Source organism: Schistocerca nitens, chromosome 9 (assembly GCF_023898315.1).
Source record: "Schistocerca nitens isolate TAMUIC-IGC-003100 chromosome 9, iqSchNite1.1, whole genome shotgun sequence".
Lineage (NCBI taxonomy): Eukaryota > Metazoa > Arthropoda > Insecta > Orthoptera > Acrididae > Schistocerca > Schistocerca nitens.
Window position 1 is genome coordinate 283,192,635 of NC_064622.1, and position 24,288 is coordinate 283,216,922.

A 24,288-nucleotide genomic window follows, 5' to 3' on the forward strand; every position below is an offset into this window, starting at 1 on the left:
CAACGTGCTCTAGAAGGTGTAAGTCAACTACCCTGGCCAGCAAGATCTCCGGATCTGTCCCCCATTGAGCATGTTTGGGACTGGATGAAGCGTCGTCTCACGCGGTCTGCACGTCCAGCACGAACGCTGGTCCAACTGAGGCGCCAGGTGGAAATGGCATGGCAAGCCGTTCCACAGGACTACATCCAGCATCTCTACGATCGTCTCCATGGGAGAATAGCAGCCTGCATTGCTGCGAAAGGTGGATATACACTGTACTAGTGCCGACATTGTGCATGCTCTGTTGCCTGTGTCTATGTGCCTGTGGTTCTGTCAGTGTGATCATGTGATGTATCTGACCCCAGGAATGTGTCAATAAAGTTTCCCCTTCCTGGGACAATGAATTCACGGTGTTCTTATTTCAATTTCCAGGAGTGTATATGGGGCCGGCGTGCCTCAGTTTCCTGGAAACGGCCTGTTAACGTGCGTCGCTCTCCAGGAGGGTTCTGTTCGTATGTCTCTTTAGCCGCCTTAATCTCTCTTCATCCTTGAAATTTACGATTGTGGCAGCATAACGGTCGCACAGTCTTCTTCGAATACTTCTGAATTTACTCATCAGCGTCCCACAGGAAATAAGCTACCGTTAAAAAAACACAACACCCTCGACTGTTTCCAGTGACTGCTACGGTATGTTACGCTGAAGAGCCAAAGAAACTACCACACCTGCCTAATATCGTGCAAGGCACCCGCGAGCAGACAGAAGTGCCACAACACGTCGTGGCATGGACTCGGCGAATTTCTGAAGTAGTGCTGGAGGGACTGACACCGTGAATCCGGCAGGGCTGTCTATAAATCCGTAAGAGTACGAGAGGGTGGAGATCTCTTCTGAACAGCTCGCTGCAAGGCAGTGCTGAATAATGTTCATGTCTGGGGAGTTTTCAGGCCAGCGAAAGTGTTTAAACTTAGAGGAGTGTTCCTGGAGCCACTGTGTAGCAATTCTGGACGAGTGAGGTGTCGCCTTGTCCTGCTGGAATTGCCCAAGTCCGTCGGAATACACAATGGACATGAAAGGATGCAGATGATGCTTATGTACGTGTCACCTGTTGGAGTCGTATCTAGACGTATCGGGGACCCATATCACTCGAACTGCACACACCACACACCATTACAGGGCTTCTGCTACCTTGAAGAGTTCCCTGCAGGGTCCGGGATTCATGAGGCTGTCTCCATACCCGTACACGTCCATCCCTTCGATACAATTTGAAACGAGACTCGTCAAACCAGGCATCACGTTTCCAGTCATCAACAGTGCATTGTCGGTACTGGCACAGGCGAGGCGTAAAGCTTTGTGTCGTGGAGTCATAAACGGTACACGAGTAGGCCTGCTGCTCCGAAAGCCCATATCGATAATGTTTCGTTGAATGGTTCGCACGTTGACACTTGTTGATGGCCCAGAATTAAAATATACAGCAATTTCCGGAAGGGTTGCTATTCTGTTCAGTCGTCGTTGGTCCCGTTCGTGCAGGATCTTTTTCCGGCCGCAGCGATGTCAGAGATTTGATATTTTCCTGATATTCACGGTACACTCGTGAAATGGTCGAGTGCCGACTATAACACCACGTTCAGACTAACTTAAATCTTGTTAACCTGCCATTGTAGCAATAACCGATGTAACAACTGCGGCAGACATTTGTCTTATATAGGCTGTGGCGACTGTGGCGCCGTATTCTGCCTGTTTACGTATCTCTTTATTTGGATACGCATGCCTATACCAGTTTCTTTGGCGCTTCAATAATGTGTATACTGTAGTGTTAGTTATTCATTTGTCATGGTCATCGACGATCAGATGTTGCTATGTAGGCCTGTCTGTACACCCTGCGTTTTTACTCTGCCTGCAGTAACTGTGCTGAGTTTTAGAGGTTAACAGTGTTTGCAACATTTATTCTAGGGTACAACCATTCCCCGTCGACGAGTACGTACTACACCCGTTTAAACGGGGTCACACTGCGGGTCTGGGGGAGCTGGATAGACGTATTAACGGATTGATGTTCGTGTTGGTGGTGTGTCGCTGTTTTCAGCAATGGTCTGTGGAAAAGTCCCACAGCTGTAGACCGTGTTCTGGAGGGCTAAGGTCACGTGTCCCTCTGGCGAGGCTACCAGTAACGCCGCGAGAGAGCCAAGCATGGCTATCCTGCTGTCGACTGGAGAGTGAAATAATGGTGTCCTGTTGTCTTCAGCGATGAGTGTGTGTCTGTATGTGAATGATGGACGTACACTTGTACGGCGTACACTAGGTGAGCTGCCTTCTTCAGAGTATTTTCGCCCACGACACACAATCCCCATCCCAAGCTTCATGCTGTGCTTGGTCATCAGATACAACTCGCTGTCACATCTGATCTTTATAAAGGGTAAAGTGACTAGTGCCCTCTACCCTGCAAAGGCTATTATCCTCGTGTTGCTGCCATTTCTTCGATATTATGGTGACGTGCTTTTTCATCAGGACAATGCACGTCCACATACGGCTGCTGCGACGCGTTGTGCCCTGCGTGATGCACAGCTGCCCTGGCGAGCAGTCGGCCGCGGTGGCCGAGCGGTTCTAGGCGCTTCAGTCCGGAACCGCGCGACTGGTACGGTCGCAGGTTCGAATCCTGCCTCGGGCATGGATGTGTGTGATGCCCTTAGGTTAGTTAGGTTTAAGTAGTTCTAAGTTCTAGGGGACTGATGACCTCAGATGTTAAGTCCCATAGTGCTCAGAGCCATTTGAACCATTTTGAACCTGGCGAGCAAGATCACAAGATCTCTGTCGACTGAACACGTATTGGACATAGTGAAACGGAAACATATAAGTTCCTCCGCTTCTCCAAGCACCACTCACGAACTGCGACGAGCTGCGTGGTACAGTCAATCGCGATTTGGATTGTTTGGGGGAAGAGACCAAACAGCGAGGTCATCGGTCCCATCGGATTAGGGAAGGACGGGGAAGGAAGTCGGCCGTGCCCTTTCAAAGGAACCACCGCGGCATTTGCCTTGGGCGATTTAGGGAAATCACGGGAAACCTAAATCAGGATGGCCGGACGCGGGATTGAACCGTCGAGGTCTATCGCGAGATGGCACCTTTCAGATCGTTTGCATGTGAGAATATCGCCATAACTGCCGCCAGAAAGGGGTACCCTGCGTCTTTATGTGACTGTTTGGGCACCCGATACCATGACACCTGTGTTTCATTTGGTCTGGGTTTGTTATCATGTGATGAGCTCTACGTGTAGGTGTGTGTGTGTGTGTGTGTGGATGTGTGTGTTTAGAGTTTCGAAATGAACTACCTGTTACCTCACTTATCAGTAAAATGACCTCTTTTTTTTTAAAAAAAAAAAAAAAAGAACAGTGGAGATCGCAATAATATTACTTTGTTAACCGGTTTCGGCTTATCTGCGAGCCATCTTCAGAATTTTTAGGCCCCATATGGCCTAAGTCGAAACCGGTTAATAAACAAATATTATTGCTATCTCAGCTGTTCGTTTTTTAATATACAATCAGGTCGCTACTCTCTGTGGACTATGTTGTCAAAATTTATGAAAGTGACCTTGTCCTTGATTGTATAGCTTTTTTTACGGCAGTGTACATCGCCTTTCATCTAAGGTTTCCCATCACGAAGCCCATACTTTAGCAGATCAAAAATAGCAGATGGTGTTTTATTTCCATGAATCGTTTTCGCTCTTGTTACAATTAGTTTGAAGATTATGTGTAAGGTGTCAGGCAAATCCAACACCTTCCATGAAAACCCTGACATGATAAGCAAATCCAGCAGTATGTCACATAGCTCCGAATAAATCGTGACATTAAATTAACCAAAGTAATACGAGTAACGAGTGAGCAAATGGAATACCACAGACTAACACAAGAATGCCTAAATGCATGTCATACCTTCCCACCGTGAGACAGACGCAGTTCTGAGGGGAGAAACGAGAACAAAAGCTGAGAGCAGAACCGTGTTAAGCAGGAAGGCCCTACGATAAGGGACGGACACCCACGTCTCCAGCCAACCGCCGTGACTACCCCCCAGCCCATTTTAAAAGACAGAGCTCTCCAGAAGAACAGTATAGATCTTACGATAACACTAAAAGGGCCACACCAGCTGCAAGTTTTAGCGTGAGACATCTTCGCGTCTCTGTTACGTTGCAAACGTAAAAATCATTGCCCCACCACGAAAAGTAACCGCCAGGACCATCCCCCAGCCCATGTTAAAAGATAGAGCTCTCCAGAACAACAGTATAGATCTTACGATAACACTTAAAGGGCCACACCAGCTGCAAGTTTTAGCGTGAACCTTTTTCGGGTCTCTGTTACGTTGCAAACGTTAAAAACATTGCCCCACCACGAAAAGTATAACGTTTCTCATTGGATAGACAGAATTTTTGTAGGCGGTGCTTAAGGTTAACATTGAGACCCTGATTGGTCAGATGAAAACACAGCCAGATAGTTTTTTTTAAACCAACTTTGGTAAATTGTAGTAAGGAGAAGTTAGGAGGGAGTTGTTTCCGAGACGGCGAGCTGTATGGAGCTGCGTCGCCCGCCGCCCCCTTGACACTGCCTAACCAACGACAAGGTAATGAACGCACGCGATGCCGCATAACAGCGCATAAAGCTTCACTCAGAACTGCAGAAGTCTCATCTGTTACACCCCCTTTTTGCGTAATACTAGTGTCGATCGTCAATTAAAGCTCATGGTATTCACATTTGCTACGTAAGTTAAAATCTGAAACGTGATGATTTTTCTGTTATATAATTATTGAGAAGCCACATCAGCCACTGTAATTTACGACAAGTTAGATAAGTAATTAAAGATAATTGAGGGTCACTGTAGACCACTTAATTTAAACCTAGATTATAGATGTGATATGGCATAGGTCATCCTTCGATCCATTGTAGAATTTGGAAACCCATTCTGGGAATATTCGTTCACATTTTTGTGGAACGCAGTTGGTTTTTATCATCCTGTATTAAAATATTTCCTTTTATCAATAGTTCAATTTATAAACAATGTTTTGTGAGTAGAATAAAATTTCCAATGGTAAACTTAACTGCTTTTTCGAGGTTATTTTACCAGCTAACTAAAAATAGGAAAGCCTTGAACCCTTTCCACTAAATTTAGTTAGTATTAAGATTCTTTTACAGGGAGTGCAGTCGAGCTGACGCTGAAATCATTAAGTATTTGGTTATATCATCGCTAGTCCCACTGAACTCTTCTGAACTCTACATGTCATGTGTGGTCTGGCGTCTCCTTACCAGCAACAGGCCCCAGGTTCAAACTAGTCAATTCCCTAAAAAACACGCTCAGAGCGTCGTTGCGCGAAAGTGGTAGGGAGACACGACTTAGAACAAACAGACACCACGCAGAATGTTAGATGTGATGTGATGCATGTCTTTTATTGAAATTTTTCGGTATGTTGTGGCTTCCATGGGAAGGAATGTATGAATATAGTGTAGTCCTCAAGCAGTCACAAACGGAGAAAGAATCAAACAAGTTTACGTCATTATGAAATATTTGTAATGCGTTACTTGGATCTCCAGAGGTGTTATCCCCTTGCCGCCGTCGATGTTTTCCAGACGACCAGTGGCTGCTGACGTTCCTACGCGGCTGCAAGTTCTCGCTGGAGAAGACCAAGCAGAAATTAGACATGTACTACACGATGCGCACCGCGCTCCCAGAATTCTTCACAAACAGGGACCCCTTCTCCGAGGAGATGCAGGCCACCATGAAATCCGGGTAAGCTCTTCCAAACTGTGTTGTTACCTTGGCTGGCAGTTACTCAGCCTTATACTAGGGAGACGTGGCCTTGTTTCCGGTTTTTCTGATACCCTGCTAGTATCTTATTACCAACTAGCTAAGTACCTGGCATTGCCCGAGTGTGTATTTATTCCAATATGCTATTGGTCCATCTCCGCCTACGCCCTCCTCTCTCCGTCCATTTCGTCCTTCATCTCCCCTCTGTCCATCTCCTGCACCCCTCTTTCTGCTCACCTCTTCCACTCTCCACTCTCTGTCCATCTCCTCCTCGACTTTTCTCTGTCAATCTGCTCCTCCTCTCACATGTCTATCCTCTCCTTCCCCCTCTGTCAATCTCCTCCCCATTCCAGTTCCTTCTCCTGCCCCCACTCTTAGTCAATCTCTTCCTCCCCCTTCCTCTGTCCATTTCCTGTTCCCTCCTCTGTCGTCCATCTGCTCCTTCCCCCTCCCTAGTCCGCTTTCCTCTCTATGTCGATCTCTTCCTCTCCCTTCTCTCTGTCCTTATCCCCCTCTCTGTGCCCATGTCCTCCTCTTCCTGTCTGTGCCTACCTTCTCTTTACCCCTCTCTCTGTTTCAATTTCCTCCTCCCTTTTCTCTTCACTTCTCAACCCTACAGTATTACTTTCCAGATTCTAACTAATATGTGTACCAAAACTGAGTGACATCGTTGCGGGGGCTTAGCGTGAGCTTTTTACCCGTACATTTGCTCACATACGCACCAGTCAAATATATTTCACACGTATTTGTACACATATTTCACCTGTAAGCCTAATGAATTTCTCTGTACAGTTTCATCATGCAGCTCAATGTTCGTAATATGTCTACTGAATTATGTGTTGTGCAGTGATTGTATTGTGGTTAGAGTTAGTAGTGAAGAAGTAATAAATTAAAACGTCATGCATGATGCGGTAGTTTTTCGTGCATCTCAATATTTATGACGTCAAATCTCCTGCACTCTGGGTCGTGCAATGATATAATTTTGTAGGTACATTCAACTTCAGCTGTGGATATTTTCTACGAAAAGCTTTGCGAATACATTTAGTAGCAACAAAGCATGATGCCATAAATTTTTGACGTACCTCAGTGTTTTCGACGTCATATCTCCTAAACTAAGTACCGTATAACAATTTATTCTTTTCTGGTACCTTCACTGGTATATGTGAAAACTGTCTGCAGAATGTGTCACGAATACAGTTGATAATGGAGAAGTAACAAGATAAAACCGTCATGCATCATGAAGCAGTTTTACTGCATGAACAGCGAAGATGTAGTAAGCGATAAACTTTTGATATGTGCTGTACCACAACCCAAAAGCCAATTTCTATCACTCCAAAAACTAAAAAAAATATGCTTATAATCTACTGACGATCGTAAATGGCAAATACTACAAAATATACTTCTTCAATCAAAAATATGTATAAACCTCCCCAAAAGATGATCACTGTTGTGCCGCAAGATACACCGAGCACCCAACACACACTGTAAAGCCGTTTATTTTCTTATAAGTTTTTATGTTGTTGAAATACTAATTCCTTAGCGACTGTGATACAAATATTACCTCGGTTTGTTACAATAAGCTGTAAATCATGAACTTCGTATCTGGTGATTACTCAACTTCAGATTATCAATAATGTGAAGAAATTTTCGTTCGTTCTCAAAAGTTGGCTGAAAAAATTAAAATAATTTCAGGAAATTTCACTTCACTGTTGTGTTGTTTAATAGTAATTATCAAAATTATAAGGAAAAACTTAGTCATTGTTATTATTAATAATAATTTTACTTTACATATTTTATTAGTATTTAACGTCCATAAATAAGATGATAATACTTAATGTTTAAAATTTTAATTTACTTCGAATTTATTACCAGTTATTGTTTATGAAAGGACTGTGATTGCTGTTTCAAAGTACTATGTGCAATATGTCGGGCGAAGTATGCATTTCGTGAGCAAGTTGACAGATGTCTATTGATGAATGTTCTCTCAAACAATCAAACACTGAATCCTCAGATTCCAGTGTTACAATAATTATTTGTGAGGTACAGTGGCGTCTGTCCCTTTGATCAACCGTTTTGTAAATTCTTATACAGAACAATCAGTTTATTCCACTTAGAATTAAGTTTGTGTATAGAGCATGAACAATCACCTCCATGCATGTGTGTGTGTGTTTATCTTTCTGTTTCTGGTAGATTTCTGTGTCTATTGTTACTTTTAGGGTTTACTTTTGAATTGACACGTCTGTTTGAATGCTATCTTTACGCCTTGTCTTGTGAAAATGTTTTATGTTTTATTTAGGAGTTTGTGCTTGTATATCACTGTTACCAACTTGAACCTTTTTCCTTTTTGTAACGTATATTGTGTGCCATTGTTGTTTTGTCACTGTGTGCACTTGTTGGTGTGGAGTTTTCTTGTGTTGTCATTTGTGGCTCTGTGGGTATTGCGATTACTGACTGAATTTGTTTCTTTTTACTTTTTAAATTTTGTGATTAGATCACTACTGTACCCATTATTTGTGGCTGTTTGTATGACAATGTCTAGTTCTTTCTGGCAGTCTTCTGTGTTGAGTGACGTTGTATTGGGTCTACAAAGCATGTGCTTTTGTTCTGTTTGTTTCTGTGAGGGAGGGAAATTTGACGTCTGTTGTACGAATGTGTCAACTGTTGTAGGTTTGTATCTTTTTGTGATTATGTTTTTAAGAATCACATCTTCTACATGATCATTAGATTTCCTGACAGTGGGAAGCGACTTGGTAGCACATCATCTTGTAAATTATATTCATTGTAACTGTAAGTATTTTCATTTCATTGTTAATTCGATATTTTTGTGTGTTTATCTGGAAACTCGTTGTGTGTTTTGGTTTTGTTCTATGATGGTTATTGTCTGTGTTACTGGTATATTTGAGTACATGCTTCCTTTGTCAAAAGAAAGAAGAGCAGCTTTGTGTAGAATTTTTACATCATCCATTAGTTGTATTAACTGGGAGATGTTCCTTATAGTTCTGTCATCTTTTGTTTTCAGATACTAATTGTAATACGTGTCTTGCGTGTTTATAAATGGAGCTTTCTTGGAGATTACAGTGGGTATTACAGGGATGTTTGGTTTTCGAATTTCTGGTTGGCATTGGAGGATGGGTATAGTGGATTACTCTGTATTAAGATTTCTTTTTCTCTCCAACTTAGTATGTGGTCTGTATTTTTAAAAGTGTTTTTAACTTTGTTGAAAGTATCTCTCGGGCTTATTTCAATTTTTAATATTATTTTACGTATTAACTCATGTTTTTGTCAGTTTATTGTTCTTTGTCCATCAAATCTATTGTTCTTCCCCTTTTCTGTTCTAGAATAGTGTCTGACTGCATTATGAGATTTTCTATGTATTTTTGATCTATTTTTGTGTTCAAATCATGTTCCACTCCTTTTGCAAATAGCTCTTATTTTTCATTGTGTAGTTGCATGTTTGTGAGATTCATCACTCTGGGGTAAAATTGGCGCATGTGGTTTTGCTGTTCACATTTTATTTTTCTGTGTTGAGTTTGTCATATCACGAGCTCCATTATATTTTCGTATGTTTTCTTCGATTTCCCTAATTACAGTAGCTGCGCCTATTCCAAACTTGTTGAGTAGCTAAGAGGAAAAAAAACACATTTCCAAGTTATAGATTGATTTCATATAATTTTTGAGTCAAGTATTTTTAACTCTCTCTGTTACTTGCATTGTTTGAGACCACTGGTTGGGTTATTTTCATATTTATACTGATCTTAGATACAAGAATACTGGATTGACAAATACTGTTGAATTTAATGTGTTGGAAGGTTTTATGGAGCCTGAGATTCAGTCTTCTGAATCTGTAATAGTGGCCACCTGCAACTGTCTGGTAGAGATTACTTGACAAGATCCTTGTGATGACCACTTTCGCACCAGCTTTGTATAAATTGGAATAGGTTATAACAAAAACATATTTTAATTGCTGAGCATCAATTCTTTTGTTTTGCTCATGCACCCAGACATGTTTCACTTTTTCAGTAAAGTTTCCTCATGATGGAAGATTGCACAGGTTTCAAATAATGAATCAGATGCTGTGCTGCAACTACCTTTCCATTTTATTACGTAAAACTTATATGAAAATTTTTACATCTGTACAATACCCAAGGTACAACGACGAAAAAATCATGTTATATTCCAAGACACCCACTGAAGAAGCCTTTTTAAAAGGTTAAACGTGAATGAGTGCAGCATGCAAAGGATGTTTTTTCATAACTTACTGCAATTTATATACAGCTGCTGCGAGAAATGGTTACCACAATAATTGTGTTGTTTAACGTTAGTATGAAATCAAAAATAATTTAATTTCCTGCGACTGTAATACCATACAGATCAATATAAAATATGGAACATTGCTACATTTTATTTATTAAAAAAGGACTATTAACGTCATCGTTCGAGAAATAAACCATGTAGGTAAAATTAATACTGATGAACTAAAGCAGATATCCGCAAGCTGTCTTTAGATGGCACTTGGAAAGCTGTATCTGCTGTCGGAACTATATTTAGGCTAAAAAATTTTATGTAGCCATCAGCGTTAACAACCACTGAGTAATATTAATCAACAGATAATAATACACAACAGCATGAAGTTAAAATACCATATTCCTTCATACTTTCTTTCCATAGTGTAGTGAATATGTGCAGTTATGTTTTTGTTAGCTCATATTATCCTACTGTAGTGATTGAGTTGCAAACAGTGTAAGATAATGAGGCTTTGCTAGCAAAAGACGAAACGCAATGAAGAAAAAATGTAAAATGATGGTTTACATGTGTTTGTAGGATGTTTTTAATGTAAGTAAATATTAAATTTATCATTTCATCATTATTAACTTACCTACCTATATGATTTTTATACCAGTGTGCTAAGTGTGAACTTCTTTTTAAATTCCATACCACGCTATTGGTTTGAAAGTTGAGAATTTTAAGAAATTCATAGCCACTTGTATCTTTTATGACTGTAGTGAAGAAAAAACTGGTTTGATCACGGGGACGAAGGGACTTGCATGTTGGTCGTGGTACAGTGAAGACGTGAAAGGAGTTACTCTACTTTCAACATTGCAGCACAGTCAGCAGTCGTGATAATCTAATATATAAGAAACTGTCAGCCTCGATTGCGGTAATGAAACCAACCTTTACCTAGGTTTCAACCCAAATAATTGAACCTTCCTCAGAAGATATACCTGAATCTATAATTTGTCTAAGAGGGCATTGTCTAGAAATAAAAGTAAAACAGCCTGAATAGGCATAGTAACCGGCTGTTTTAGTTTTATTTCTAGACCATGCCCTCTTAGACAAATTATAGATTCAGGTATATCTTCTGAGGAAGGTTCAATTATTTGGGCTGAAACCTAGGTAATGGTTGGTTTCATTACCGCAATCGAGGCTGATAGTTTCTTATATATGTGGTAGGAGGTAGTTTAAACAGATTGGTACAGCCGCTTGTGTACGCAATTGTGGCATTAGATATGCTGGAAATGAAGGTTAGCTATTAAATTAACAAAATTCAGTGACCTTGGTGACACATTGTGAAGCAGCTTAACAATGAACGTTAACCATGAACTGTAACGTGTAGGGACTAACACCGCTGAGTCTCTGCAAAATATTAGAGGAATACGACCTCTCACCAGGTCGCCGACATACTCGCCGACTATGGTCGTCCAGGGGAAGTGCAGAACCATCATTCATCGCTGAACACAATGCGAAGCTATTCATCAGGAGCTATGATTTTTGTTCATGCCACCTTTCCAAACGCAGCTGTTTGTGCTGAGATGTTAACGGCAGCCTATGCATTGGATGGTAACTTCTTGATTCGGGTACAGCTACTATCTGATCAGTGGTACAGAATGACACAAAATCTTGCAGTGAGTACATTACGTGTTCTCAGACTGCAGACGCAGCTACGAGTTGTTTGGTGCAAAACACAGCGAACCTCACGTTCCCGTGCAATCCAGCATCGGGTCACTGTTACATGCTAATGTCACAGAAGTCTGGATATTATACAGTTCGCCCAGCCAGCCAAATGGAAACCTACAATGAGTGACCTTTCAAACTGTAAGATGATGCCAACGCTCTCACAAATGAGTACGTTGCGTGTCCGTGTCCTCCACGCAAAGCACTCAACACCTGACGCCGTTCACGCTGCCTCTGTGTCCTACCATACCTGGTAACAACACCAAACACGAACAACACTAATGCGTTCTGGTGGTCGTTCTACCCGTCGCAGATAACTGCACCTCTTAATCACTTATATGCCTGTCGATGGTATGTATGTGTACGAAGTCACATTGAATCCGACCATAACTTCTGGGTTCTTCACTTTCACTGTCAGATAATGCACAGTTTGATTATTCTGTGCGGTTCATATTCCTCAGTGAACTGTATACTGAATTGACAAAAGTCATGGGATAGCGATATGTACGTATACAGATGGCTGTACTGTCTGGAACACAAGGAGTAAAAGGGAAGTGTATTGATCGAGTTGTAACTTGTACTCAGCTTCTTCATGTGAAAAGATGACCGACGTGATTACGGCTGCACAACGGGAACTGACAGTCTCTAAACGCGGAACTGCAGTTGCAGCTAACGACAGTGTACATATCATTTCGGAAATCGTTAGGGAATTCAGTATTCCAAGATCCATAGTGTCCAGAGTATGCCAATAGTACCAAATATAAGGCATTACCTCTCACCAAGGACAACTCAGTGGCCGACGGCCTTCACTTAACGACTGAGAACAGCGGCGTTCGCGTAGTGTTGTCATTGCTAACAGACAAGCAAAACTGCGTGAAATGACAGCATAAATCACTGCGAGGCGTACGACGAACGTGTCCGTTAGGACAGTGCCGCGAAATTTAGCGTTAACGGGTTACGTCAGCAGACGACCGATGCGAGTTCCTTTGCTAACAGCACGACATCGCTTGCGGCGCCTCTCCTGGGCTGTGACCATATCGGTTGGACCCTAGACAACTGGAAAACCGCGCCCTGGTCAGATGAGTCCCGATTTCAGTTGGTAAGAGCTGATGGTCTGATTCGAGTGTGGTGCAGACACCGAAGCCAAGAACCCAAGTTGTCAACAAAGGCTTCAAATGGTTCTGAGCGCTGGGATCATCAGTCCCCTCGACTTAGATCTACTCAAACCTAACTAACCTAAGGACATCACACACATCCATGCCCGAGGCAGGATTCGAACCTGCGACCGTCGCAGCAGCGCGGTTCCAGACTCAAATGCCTAGAACCGCTCGGCCACCCCGGCCGGCAAGTTGTCAACAAAGCATCTACATCTACATCTACATCCATACTCCGCAAGCCACCTCACGGTGTGTGGCGGAGGGTACCCTGAGTACCTCTATCGGTTCTCCCTTCTATTCCAGTCTCGTATTGTTCGTGGAAAGAAGGATTGTCGGTATGCTTCTGTGTGGGCTCTAATCTCTCTGATTTTATCCATATGGTCTCTTCGCGAGATATACGTAGGAGGGAGCAATATACTGCTTGACTCTTCGGTGAAGGTATGTTCTCGAAACTTTAACAAAAGCCCGTACCGAGCTACTGAGCGTCTCTCCTGCAGAGTCTTCCACTGGAGTTTATCTATCATCTCCGTAACGCTTTCGCGATTACTAAATGATCCTTTAACGAAGCTCGCTGCTCTCCGTTGGATCTTCTCTATCTCTTCTGTCAACCCTATGTGGTACGGATCCCACACTGCTGAGCAGTATTCAAGCAGTGGGCGAACAAGCGTACTGTAACCTACTTCCTTTGTTTTCGGATTGCATTTCCTTTGGATTCTTCCAATGAATCTCAGTCTGGCATCTGCTTTACCGACGATCAACTTTATATGATCATTCCATTTTAAATCACTCCTAATGCGTACTCCCAGATAATTTATGAAATTAACTGCTTCCGGTTGCTGACCTGTCATTTTGTAGCTAAATGATAAGGGATCTATCTTTCTATGTATTCGCAGCATATTACACTTGTCTACAATGAGATTCAATTGCCATTCCCTGCACCATGCGTCAATTCGCTGCACATCGTCCTGCATTTCAGTACAATTTTCCATTGTTACAACCTCTCGATACACCACAGCATCATCTGCAAAAAGCCTCAGTGAACTTCCGATGTCATCCACCAGGTAATTAGTGTATATTGTGAATAGCAACGGTCCTATGACACTCCCCTGCGGCACACCTGAAATCACTCTTACTTCGGAAGACTTCTCTCCATTGAGAATGACATGCTGCGTTCTGTTATCTAGGAACTCCTCAATCCAATCACACAATTGGTCTGATAGTCCATATGCTCTTACTTCGTTCATTAAACGACTGTGGGGAACTGTATCGCACGCCTTGTGGAAGTAAAGAAACACGGCATCTAAAAGTCATTATACTCGAACATAGTACGTGTTCCAAAATTCTACAACCGATCGACGTTAGAGATATAGGTCTATAGTTCTGCACATCTGTTCGACGTCCCTTCTTGAAAACGGGGATGACCTGTGCCCTTTTCCAATCCTTTGGAACGATACGCTCTTCTAGAGACCTACGGTACACCGTTGCAAGAAGGGGGGGCAAGTTCCTTCACGTACCCTGTGTAAAATCGAACTGGTATCCCATCAGATCCAGCGGCCTTTCCTCTTTTGAGCGATTTTAATTGTTTCTCTATCCCTCTGTCGTCTATTTCGATATATACCATTTTGTCATCTGTGCGACAATCTAGAGAAGGAACTACAGTGCAGTCTTCCTCTGTGAAACAGCTTTGGAAAAAGACATTTAGTATTTCGGCCTTTAGTCTGTCATCCTCTGTTTCAGTACAGTTTTGGTCACAGAGTGTCTGGACATTTTGTTTTGACCCACCTACCGCTTTGACATAAGACCAAAATTTCTTAGGATTTTCTGCCAAGTCAGTACATAGAACTTCACTTTCGAATTCATTGAACGCCTCTCGCATAGCCCTCCACACACTACATTTCGCTTCGCGTAATTTTTGTTTGTCTGCAAGTCTTTGGCTATGTTTATTTTTGCTGTGAAGTTCCCTTTGCTTCCGCAGCAGTTTTCTAACTCGGTTGTTGTACCACGATGGCTCTTTTCCATCTCCTACGATCTTGCTTGGCACATACTCATCTAACGCATATTGTACGATGGTTTTGAACTTTGTACACTGATCCTCAACACTATCTGTACTTGAGACAAAACTTTTGTGTTGAGCCGTCAGGTACTCTGTAATCTGCTTTTTGTCACTTTTGCTAAACAGAAAAATCTTCCTACCTTTTTTAATATTTCTATTTACGGCTGAAATCATCGATGCCGTAACCGCTTTATGATCGCTGATTCCCTGTTCTGCGTTAACTGTTTCAAATAGTTCGGGTCTGTTTGTCACCAGAAGGTCTAATATGTTATCGCCACGAGTCGGTTCTTTGTTTAACTTTTCAAGGTAGTTTCCAGATAAAGCACATAAAAATATTTCACTGGATTCTTTGTCCCTGCCACCCGTTATGAACGTTTGAGTCTCCCAGTCTATATCCGGCAAATTAAAATCTTCACCCAGAACTATAACATGGTGGGGAAATCTACTGGAAATATTTTCCAAATTATCCTTCAGGTGCTCAGCCACAACAGCTGCTGAGCCAGGGGGCCTATAAAGACATCCAATTACCATGTCTGAGCCTGCTTTAACCGTGACCTTCACCCAAACCATTTCACATTTCGGATCTCCGTCAATTTCCTTAGATACTATTGCACTTCTTATCGCTATAAACACGCCTCCCCCTTCACTGTCCAGCCTGTCTCTGCGGTATACATTCCAATCTGAGTTTAGGATTTCATTACTGTTTACGTCTGGTTTCAGCCAACTTTCTGTTCCTAGTACTATATGGGCGCTGTGACCGTTTATTAATGAGAGCAGTTCTGGGACCTTTCTATAGACGCTCCTGCAGTTTACATTAGCACATTAATATTGTTATTCCCTGTTGCATTTTGCCTACTCCTACCTTGCCGCGTCTGAGGAGGCGTCTTGTTGGGCCTTGGGAGGGAATTAGCTAACCTAAAAAACCCCCATGTGCACTCCACACGTACTCCGCTACCCTTGTAGCCGCTTCCGGCGTGTAGTGCACGCCTGACCTATTCAGGGGGACCCTACATTTCTCCACCCGATAGCGGAGGTCCAGAAATTTGCACCCCAGATCTCCGCAGAATCGTCTGAGCCTCTGGTTTAAGCCTTCCACTCGGCTCCAAACCAGAGGACCGCGATCGGTTCTGGGAACGATACTACAAATAGTTAGCTCTGATTCCACCCCGCGAGCGAGGCTTTCCGCCTTCACCAATTCCGCCAACCGCCTGTACGAACTGAGGATGACCTCTGAACCCAGACGGCAGGAGTCATTGGTGCCGACATGAGCAACAATTTGCAGTTGGGTGCACCCAGTGCTCTCTATCGCCGCCGGCAGGGCCTCCTCCACATTTCGGATGAGACCCCCCGGCAAACAGACAGAGTGAACACTGGCCTTCTTCTCCGACCTTTCCGCTACTTCCCTAAGGGGCTCCATCACCCGCCTAACGTTGGAGCTCCCAATAACTAATAAACCCCTCCCCCCGTGTGCCTTCCTGCTCGGACCTTGCTGAAGCAGCAGCCACATGTCCACTCACAGGCAGAGCGGGCGATGCCACACGGCCAGCCTCCACATTTACCCTCCGCCTCGTGCGCCGCGAACGCCGCTGAACCCGCCACTCCCCTTGGGGAGAGGGTGGCCCAACCGCGCCCGGTACCCGCGAAGATGTCTCGACAGCAGGGACAGTGTGGGTGAAGCATGTAACACCTGGGGTGTACCATGCGACGCACCAGACTCCCCACTGCCGCTACACTCCGAGGCAGCAGCCTGAAGACGGCTGTTTGCGAACAGTGGCCAGCTCCTCCTGCGTCCGTACACAGCAGTCACACATCCTATCCATCCTAAGGAATCAATTTACTGAAGAGAGTTAATCAACTTTTAACAAGACTGCTAATTCACTAAAGGCGGCTGATTATTGACTAAACTGTGGTTGCTAGCCACTTCTTGTAGAAAACAATGACAATAGCACTACCCGTCTCTGGACTGTATTGAAAACAAACACTAGCACTACTAGCACTATGGTTGACTAAAGGGACTCTCTCTGACTGTCCGCAGCTCGTGGTCGTGCGGTAGCGTTCTCGCTTCCCGCGCCCGGGTTCCCGGGTTCGATACCCGGCGGAGTCAGGGATTTTCTCTGCCTCGTGATGACTGGGTGTTGTGTGATGTTCTTAGGTTAGTTAGGTTTAAGTAGTTCTAAGTTCTAGGGGACTGATGACCATAGATGTTAAGTCCCATAGTGCTCAGAGCCATTTGAACCATTTTCTCTCTGACTGTATTCAAAACAAACACGAAATCTATGGAACACTATTAATAGCACTCGACAATTAAAGCTTCCTAAAAGCAAAAACACACGGAAGAAGTGACAAGTAAGAAAAATATAGTTAATACTTAAATTAAGGTAGCTCGCTGCACAGCAGACGTGAAGCAGACGGCGGTTAGGACGACACTGCAGCGCCTTGTAAGCTGGTGGTGATTCCATGATAGAGTGGGCTGTGTTTACGTGGAATGGCCAACTGAAACGATCACTGACTGGAAATGGTAATGTCAGCTCCTTGGAGATCATTTGCAACCATTCATGGACCTCACTTTCTCAAACAAGCATGGAATTTTTGTGGATGACAATGCGCAATGTCAGAGGGTCACAATTGTTTGAAGAACATTCGGGGAAAGATTGGCCACCCAGATTGCCCGACACGGGACATAATCGACAAGTCACTTCGTGCACAAAATCCTGCACCGGCAACAATTTCGCTATTATGGACGGGTATAGAGGCAGCTTGGCTCAATATTTTTGCAGAGGGGTTCCAACGACTTGTTGCGTTCGTGCCTCGTCGAGTTGCTGCACTACGCCGGGTAAAAAGAGATCCGACACGATACAAGGAGGTGTCCCAAGAACTTTGTCATCTCAGTGTATGTACTATGTGGACTGGAATATTTTTCTATCCACTTTCGACCGTATTAAGACGAGTTGACAGACGGGAAAAGACCTATAAAAGTCAATGGTGCATTCAAACTAGTTGCAAGCAAAAGTTTAGTTAAAGAATGGGTGGAAGGTAACTGTAATGGTTTGCATCCGCTGTATGTAGACGCAGATATAAATCGGCGTCTCTACTCTACAGATGTAGGGTTTGCACTGGTGCTGCCTGTTTGCAGAGTGATAACGATGCTGCCTGGCCCGGACTTGGAGGGCCGCTTGGCGGTGGTGGTGCGCGCCGGCAGGATGGCACCGAACCGCGCTGGCGCCGAGCGCAGCTTCAAACTGAACTTCATGTCCACCGAGGTGATGATGCTGGACGAGGACGCCGGCGTCATCGCGGGCCAGGTGGGCATCATCGACCTCAAGGACGTCACCCTGGGCCACGCCACGCCGCTGACGCCGTGGTTCGTCAAGAGAGTCATGACGTGCAGTCAGGTAAACTCGTCGTTTAGTGTGAGCAGCTTCCTGTTTTCGCGGTGCATTGACTCATCAATCAGATCTCGGTCGTACTGACACAGAAACTCTATTTCTGTAACTCATATTTAGGCAGTACACTTTCTGGCCGTCGACAGGCTGAAGCTACACTGCAGCCCGTATTGATGCATCCACATCCCGGCATAGATCAAGTGTTTAACAATAGATTCAGTTCATGCAAAGTTCTTTGCTACCGAACAACGTCTCTGGTCCTTGTGTTGCCACATGGGCACCTGGCGTTCTCTTATGAGACAGAATTGTTCATAATCCGGGCGATCAACGAAACTCTTGTGTTTACTTTGTTCTTTATAGACTTAATCTTTCAATCATGCCCATAGGCAAAAAGCCAAAAACGTAAAGTCGAAGTACCTTGGTTACCAGGAATCGTGACAATTTCTGCCAGTCCATCTTCCAGTGAATATCAGCTGCAGATGATTCGTCACTTGACGAATAGAATGTGCAAGATTCCGTCAAGTACAAGGGTCATACACTCGTAGCCAAAGGAACATCTTCTATTATTGCTGGGAGCTCATTTTCAAGACTGACTGGGCATGCTGTGTTGCCACATCGTCGTACAGGACCCTTTACCTGGGATGGCTAAAAGGGGAAATGTACAAAGAAAAAGCATACACAATAGTCGTACTGATCTTTCGGATTATGACTAGCGCCGCCCCCCTAAAAGAATATCAAGGTGATCACAGAAGTGCTACAAACTAGAGATGGGCAGAGTCGTTCATCCTCGGTAAATAGTTCACTGGTGATCGCTCTTTTTTGGGAACCGTTCGTTTTTACTCGTTCACCGTTCATTGTGCTTGGTATATGGTTCTTATGAAAAATTGAAAATTAGTAGCATAGGTGACTGAAGAGTAGAGAAGTTTTATTCATAACAAAATTTTCATGCACTTGTAATTTTCATTATTCTGTCAAACATCTCGATTAGCCAGCTGCTGCGTTATGTGACTGATCGCAGTGAAATAATATAAGCTGGCGCACGAAAAATCGGCCCCGAGTACAGACTGCTTGCCAATTACGCACTATTTGTTGGCCGCTTCGAGCAGAATAGATAACATGTAATAATTAGACGGTTAAGAAATATCAAATAAGCTAATGCAAACACCTTCGAAACAACAGATGACGATAGGTAAGCGACAATGAGCAGTCTAGTACTCGGAGCCGATATTTCGAGCACCACCCCGTACCACTGAAATAATATTGTAGGAGTTATCAGGTCCTCCTTACAAAATGTGGCATCATACACTCTATTACGAAGCGCGGGCTTCACTCCGTTGTAAGATGGTCTGCCTTACATAACAATGAACATGCTCTTTTCCCTTGGATAAAAAAAGACCGAAAATGGCCACTCGTGTGTGCCGTGCCAACGTCCTTTTTTACAAGTATTTCTTCTGCTGTTTATCGAAATAGTGAAGTAAGCTGATACACCGTTTTGTTACCTGAAAAGATGTATGTATTACATACCACGTAATTTTATGTAACTACAAAATACACTTTAATTACCAGTCGTGGACGCTGAATGGAATAGGAAAAGAACCAGAAGTTCAGAGGTCAGTAAAAGGTTTGAAACAGATCTAGAATGGGCGTGCGAAGCGAACGAAACGAACAACAACTTGATACTGAACTATGAGCAGTCGGCAGTGGAGCTGCAACGAGTGGCCATGCGAAGAAGGACGAGTCTGGCCGACCGAGACCGAGACAGACGCGAGCAGGAGCGACGCTGGAACGAGACCGGCCGACGTGCCGTTCGGGAACGAGACCGACCGTTTCCCGTTCCCGGGAACTGTAAGTAGAAAGCCACGACCGAAGTGAACTGTGAAAGACCGTTGCTTAGAATTCGTTCCTCGCTCGTTCCGTTCATCTTGGTGAACCGTTCCTTTGGACCCGTTAGATCACATATGACTCATCTCTGCTACACACTGTGTTTTCAAGAGCATTCGAAAAAATTGTTCAAATGACTCTAAGCACTATGGGACTTAACATCTGAGGTCATCAGTCCCCTAGACTTAAAACTACTCAGCCCGCATCTCGTGGTCGTGCGGTAGCGTTCTCGCTTCCCACGCCCGGGTTCCCGGGTTCGATTCCCGGCGGGGTCAGGGATTTTCTCTGCCTCGTGATGGCTGGGTGTTGTGTGCTGTCCTTAGGTTAGTTAGGTTTAAGTAGTTCTAAGTTCTAGGGGACTTATGACCACAGCAGTTGAGTCCCATAGTGCTCAGAGCCATTTGATTTTTAAAACTACTCAAACCTAACTAACCTAAGGACATCACACACATCCACGCCCAAGGGCCGGCCGGAGTGGCCGTACGGTTCTAGGCACTACAGTCTGGAACCGAGCGACCGCTACGGTAACAGGTTCGAATCCTGCCTCGCGCATGGATGTGTGTGATGTCCTTAGGTTAGTTAGGTTTAATTAGTTCTAAGTTCTAGGCGACTGATGACCTTAGAAGTTAAGTCGCATAGCGCTCAGAGCCATTTGAACCATGCCCAAGGCAGGAGTCGAACCTGCGACCGTAGCAGCAGCGTGGTTCCGGACTGAAGCGCCTAGAGCCGCTCGGTCACAGCGACCGGCTAAGAGCATTCGAAAGTGCAATAAAATCAGAGATGGAATTTATGAAAATAAACGATGAACTTTTGTGTTTAGCCTTTACTAACACCTCCTGTGAGTATTTGTTTGAGTTACATTCTAACAGCTGTATCTCTGTAAATACTAGAAATCAGACATAGCTATACGGAAGCTTTCATTCGACTTAGTTTTTGGTAGCACGTCCTAAAACATTTAATATTTCGCTTTAAACTCCCTGTATTGTTATGCACGTCCAGAGACATCTCGATAAATGGACCTGATTGCGCACTGTAAGCGAGGTGAAATTCAGTACCAAAAAACGCCGAGCAATTTCGTTCACCACCAAGGTCAAGCACCAAATCCGCGATCTCAGAATTGTTGGAACGGACTTACTATAGACTACAGTCTTGCATATCGCAAGTAAGTAAGGGTTGCGGCTCATCTAATATCTGTACCCGCTCTGTAAGAGCGTCTTCTTATTTTCGGCCACCTTGTATGGTTCGGAAGTGTGGCCAATGGCTCCGACACGTATTTGAAACGACTGCAAAGTCTTCCAAACAAGATATTTCAGGTTAAAATAAATTCTCCTGGCTTTACACTCAGCTTAGACAACACATAGGACAACCATTAATCAACAAAATGATTTAGAGAAAATTCATTACAGTTTATATGAAAACAAATTTTTCGTCCCCTAACCTCATAAATTTAGTAGACCAACAGCCCCTAAATTCAATTCAGAAAAAAACCAGAGGTAATTCTTACATGACACTTTAAGAACTCATATGACACACATCTTCAGAGAAGAGCTAGACATATTCATCGCAATGTTTACGCTATGGCGGGAACGGTGGCGTCACCAGCGCAGACGTTGACATCACATGCGACAGCATGACGTAATTAACGACCAATTAGAGACAACCACAGCAGCAGTTTTGACAGTGATTTGCTCCTGACGAAGACGACGGAGGTAATCGTCGAAAGCTCGATGTTTTAACGTCAACTAACGCGACAAAAAGTCCGAGAATGTTTTATACAACAGCGCCGTCGCGAAAGACGTCGTTCTCATACACATAAAAAGTAACATATTTCGCAGATCGTTGCGCCAGATTTTTTCTAATCAGGTGCAGTAACACGGGACAATGCTCTGTGGAGCTTCTGCTTTATTAGGGCCATGTCTCCTCGTGTATCTTCAATCTGTAGTTTCAGTCGAATGATGGCCCCGAGCTATAGCGTCGAAGTACACTACTGGCCATTAAAATTGCTACACCAAGAAGAAATGCAGATGATAAACGGGTATTCATAGGACAAATATGTTATGTTAGAACTGGCATGTGATTACATTTTCACGCATTTTGGGTGCATGGATCCTGAAAAATCAGTACCCAGAACAACCACCTCTGGCCGTAATAACGGCCTTGATACGCCTGGGAAAAGAGTCAAATAGAGCTTGGATGGTGTGTACAGGTACAGCTGCCCATGCAGCTTCAACACGATACCACAGTTCATCAAGAATAGTGACTGGCGTATTGTGACAAGCCGGTTGCTCGCCCACCATTGACCAGACGTTTTCAGTTGGTGAGAGATCTGGAGTATGTGCTGGCCAGGGCAACAGTCGAACATTTTCTGTATCCAGAAAGGCCCGTACAGGACATGTAACATGTAACCTGTAACATGTACATTATCCTGCTGAAATGTAGGGTTTCACAGGGATCGAATGAAGGGTAGAGCCACGGGTCGTAACACATCTGAAATGTAACGACCACTGTTCAAAGTGCCGTCAATGCGAACAAGAGGTGACCGAGACGTGTAACCAATGGCACCCCATACCATCACGCCGGGTGATGACGAATACACGCTTCCAATGTGCGTTCACTGCGATGTTGCCAAACACGGATGCGACCATCATGATGCTGTAAACAGAACCTGGATTTATCCGAAAAAATGACGTTTTGCCATTCGTGCACCCAGGTTCATCGTTGAGTACACCATCGCAGGCGCTCCTGTCTGTGATGCAGCGTCAAGAGTAACCGCAGCCATGGTCTTCGAGCTGATAGTCCATTCTGCTGCAATCGTCGTCGAACTGTTCGTTGCAGATGATTGTTGTCTTGCAAACGTCCCCATCTGTTGACTCAGGGACCGAGACGTGGCTGCACGATCCGTTACAGCCATGCGGATAAGATGCCTGTCATCTCAACTGCTAGTGATACGAGGCCTTTAGGATCCAGCACGGCGTTCCGTATTAACCTCCTGAACCCACCGATTCCACATTATGCTAACAGTCATTGGATCTCGACCAACGCGAGCAGCAATGTCGCGATAGAATAAACCGTAATCGGGATAGGCTACAATCCGACCGTTATCAAAGTCGGAAACATGATGGTACACATTTCTCCTCCTTACACGAGGCATCACAACAACGTTTCACCAGGCAACGCCGGTCAACTGCTGTTTGTGTATGAGAAATCGGTTGGAAGCTTCCCTGATGTCAGCACGTTGTAGGTATCGCCACCGGCTCCAACCTTGTGTGAATGCTCTGAAAAGCTAATCATTTGCATATTACAGCATCTTCTTCCTGTCGGTTAAATTTCGCGTCTGTAGCACGTCATCTTCGTGGTGTAGCAATTTTAATGGGCAGTAGTGTATTTGTTGTAGAAATTGACTTCCTACAGCTGGAAGTCAGAAGTTTCACGGAACAGCCTACAGTAAGTTTCTGATTCTTTTAACGCATTAAGACCACCTGTGCTCATCTACATTTCTCAGTCACTGCGCAGTTGAACTGCTTCATTACACTACACAAGGGAACTGAAAGAAATGTGCAGTGAGATGGACAGAAATGACACTCTTATTCATAGACGATAATTACATTGAATTTACCGCTAGTTATTATGGCCTTCTGGACGTTAAAAACAACGGGAGATGGTTCTTAATAGGGCGTGTGATCGCCACGGGCGGCAGTGCATGCTCTTAACGTTGCGGGCTTTCAAATATTAATTAAATTATGGTGATGGTAGCCCTCAACTACGTACCCTCCGACTCGGAGTTGCAATATTAAATGTTTTGGCTGGTTGCGTTGTGTAGGGGCTGGGATACGAAGTTGCTGCATTACAGGCCAAATACTGCTGAGTCTACAGTATACGATAAAATTATACACATGAATCGAATGGTAGAAAGGTTTCTATCATTCGGTAATTGCGAATTACGAGTTAAACACACAAATTTATAAATGTAAGATTGCAGTTAAATAAAATCTGCAGGTACTATCTTAACGACTGTAAATGATGAGTACGATAGGAGAAGCACTTTTGAGAATGCGGTATATTTCTGCAAAACACTTATTGGTGTTGATGGTCCAGCATTTA

General features: G+C 43.9%; 1 protein-coding gene across 3 annotated transcripts in view; it reads left to right on the forward strand.

Annotated features, from left to right (window-relative positions):
- The window catches only part of LOC126203854 (alpha-tocopherol transfer protein-like), a 150,430-nt gene that overhangs the window by 105,690 nt on the left and 20,452 nt on the right, over window positions 1–24,288 (forward strand). For all 3 annotated transcript variants that reach the window (XM_049938227.1, XM_049938228.1, XM_049938229.1), the window contains exons 3-4: window positions 5,584–5,743; window positions 18,057–18,315. In XM_049938227.1, the coding sequence (XP_049794184.1) occupies window positions 5,584–5,743; window positions 18,057–18,315 (419 nt within the window). The remainder of the gene's footprint in view (window positions 1–5,583; window positions 5,744–18,056; window positions 18,316–24,288) is intronic.